Source organism: Salvia hispanica, chromosome 1, assembly GCF_029641045.1.
Source record: "Salvia hispanica isolate PSC_SH4W2 chromosome 1, Shi_PSC_v1, whole genome shotgun sequence".
Taxonomy (NCBI): Eukaryota; Viridiplantae; Streptophyta; class Magnoliopsida; order Lamiales; family Lamiaceae; genus Salvia; species Salvia hispanica.
In genome coordinates, this window is record NC_142692.1 from 62,110,338 (window position 1) to 62,112,319 (window position 1,982).

General features: G+C 35.1%; 1 protein-coding gene across 1 annotated transcript; it reads left to right on the forward strand.

The window, feature by feature from the left end:
• Positions 1-299: 299 nt before the first annotated feature.
• On the forward strand, positions 300-1,199 carry LOC125220272 (uncharacterized). Its single transcript, XM_048122431.2, has one exon. The coding sequence runs from the start codon at positions 332-334 to the stop codon at positions 1,076-1,078; it is 747 nt and encodes a 248-aa protein (XP_047978388.2). The 5' UTR covers positions 300-331; the 3' UTR covers positions 1,079-1,199.
• Positions 1,200-1,982: the final 783 nt, after the last annotated feature.

Sequence of the window (1,982 nt, forward strand, 5' to 3'; positions counted from 1 at the left end):
AATGAACAATATGCACGTGTGATCTCTCTCTTTCATTGCAAGGTCAACTGTGCTGTAGAGATAATGACGAGACTTTGATTGTTGATCTACAGACAATATAATGTTATATTCTGATCCTTTGTTTCTTCCACATGAACAGAACCGGTTCTGCTCACCCTATATTTTAAGGCAATCAAACTCACCATCATCTGTCATTGACAAAATAATGAAGATTCCTCATGTCCTCTTCCCTACTATATATATTGAGCACACATCACAATTTTCTTCATTCAATCATCAATTCAATTATAGCCTTTATATTCACCAAGAACAGAAATCAAAAAAGAAAACAATGGCTCTTCATCATGGCCGCTCTCTTAGTTTCCCATCTTCATCTCATCCTGCTGTTTCACAGTTCGATGACAATTTGTACAGATTGAGATCTTCAGAAGCTACTTGTTCATCGCTCTCATCATTCAATGGAAAAATAAATGGTCTGAGAAACTTGTATGAGAGCATTGACGATTTGCTTCTTTTGTCTCACATTCAACAGATTGTTTCTGAGGAATGTGTGGATGATTACATTAAGCTATTGGATGCTTGCAGTTCAGTTAAAGATGTCATCTCAATTGCAAAGGAAGATTTAAGAGATCTTCTTTCTGCAATAAGGAGAAAGGATGTTCAAGGCATCAATGCTTACCTTTCTTCCAGAAAGAAGTTGAAGAAAATGATACAAAAGTGTTTGAAGAACTTGAGGCATAGCTCCTCGGCCACTTGTGATAATGGTTCCATATTGAAGGATGCAGAGTCTGTTGCCATTTCCATGCTCGAGGCTCTGTTGTCCTACGTGTTGGGAACCAATGTGCATGAAAGCAAGAGATCCTTGCTGTCAAGGCTGATGCATTCCAAGAAAGTATCCACTGACGAAAATGAGTTCAACAAGGTGGAATCATTCTTGCAACTGAACCAAGAAAACGAGCTCGTGAATCACATAAAAGAGATGGATTCAGACATTCAAGTTGTTGAAGAAGATCTCGAATCAATCTTCAGGCAGCTGATCAAAACCAGAGTTTCCCTTCTGAACATTCTCAACAATTAGACTCATTATGAGAACAACAATTTTGTAGATTAGAAAAAAAGAAACAGTACGTATGATGTATAGTTGTATTTTCCTTGATCATCAACCTAACAAAATCCTCAAATATTTCTACTACATGCTTGTCTTTTTATTTTCTTGCTTTTTCTTATCTTTACTTTCTCATGAAACCAAGATAACGAATTTCTAAATATCTGGAGAAAAATTGTAAAAAAAATCATTTAACTCCCATTTAGATTCTTCTCTGCATGTGTTTAACTTGCTGTCGAGAAAAGATTAATGAAGTTAAACGGAAGATAATTTTCAAAGAATATAATACTAACTCACAACAAATATGATGAATTCATGAACACGAAGGACTTGCATTGTTTAATGTTATCATATGTTTTCATATTCCAATTGTCTCTCAAGAGAGAACAGTTGTTGACTTTGTATCACATGCTTTCGCCAGATAAAAACCATCAATCACACAAGTTATTGAGTATTTATACACTACTTTTATTTAGAGAATCTGTTAGAAAATTTAAAATTGTATGATCACATTGAAGAAATGGAAAATTAATGGATGGAGAGACAACACACCTACTGTGGCTAATAACGTGGATCAAAATGCAGATTTCTCAACAATATACAATTATGTTAACTTTGATCGCAGGGACAATGCAACACTCTAAGATCTGATGCACAATTCCAAGCTTATATCCAATTAATTCATACCGTTAGATGTCTCTAGGGTTGTTATGTCAATCGCTTAGTTAGATTAAACCCCCTTCCAAGAAGAGAAACCCGTATATTAGGTGGTATAATCGAAGTCCCCTTCTAAACACCAACACCTAACTCTATAACCTTCAAGATTAATGAGCTCACACAAAATCTCAATTCTCATGTATTCTATTGAATTAAGGTG

What these genes read in the sequence shown, in the direction of transcription:
- LOC125220272 (XM_048122431.2), top strand. Translation starts at nt 332, where the DNA reads ATGGCTCTTCATCATGGCCGCTCTCTTAGTTTCCCATCTTCATCTCAT.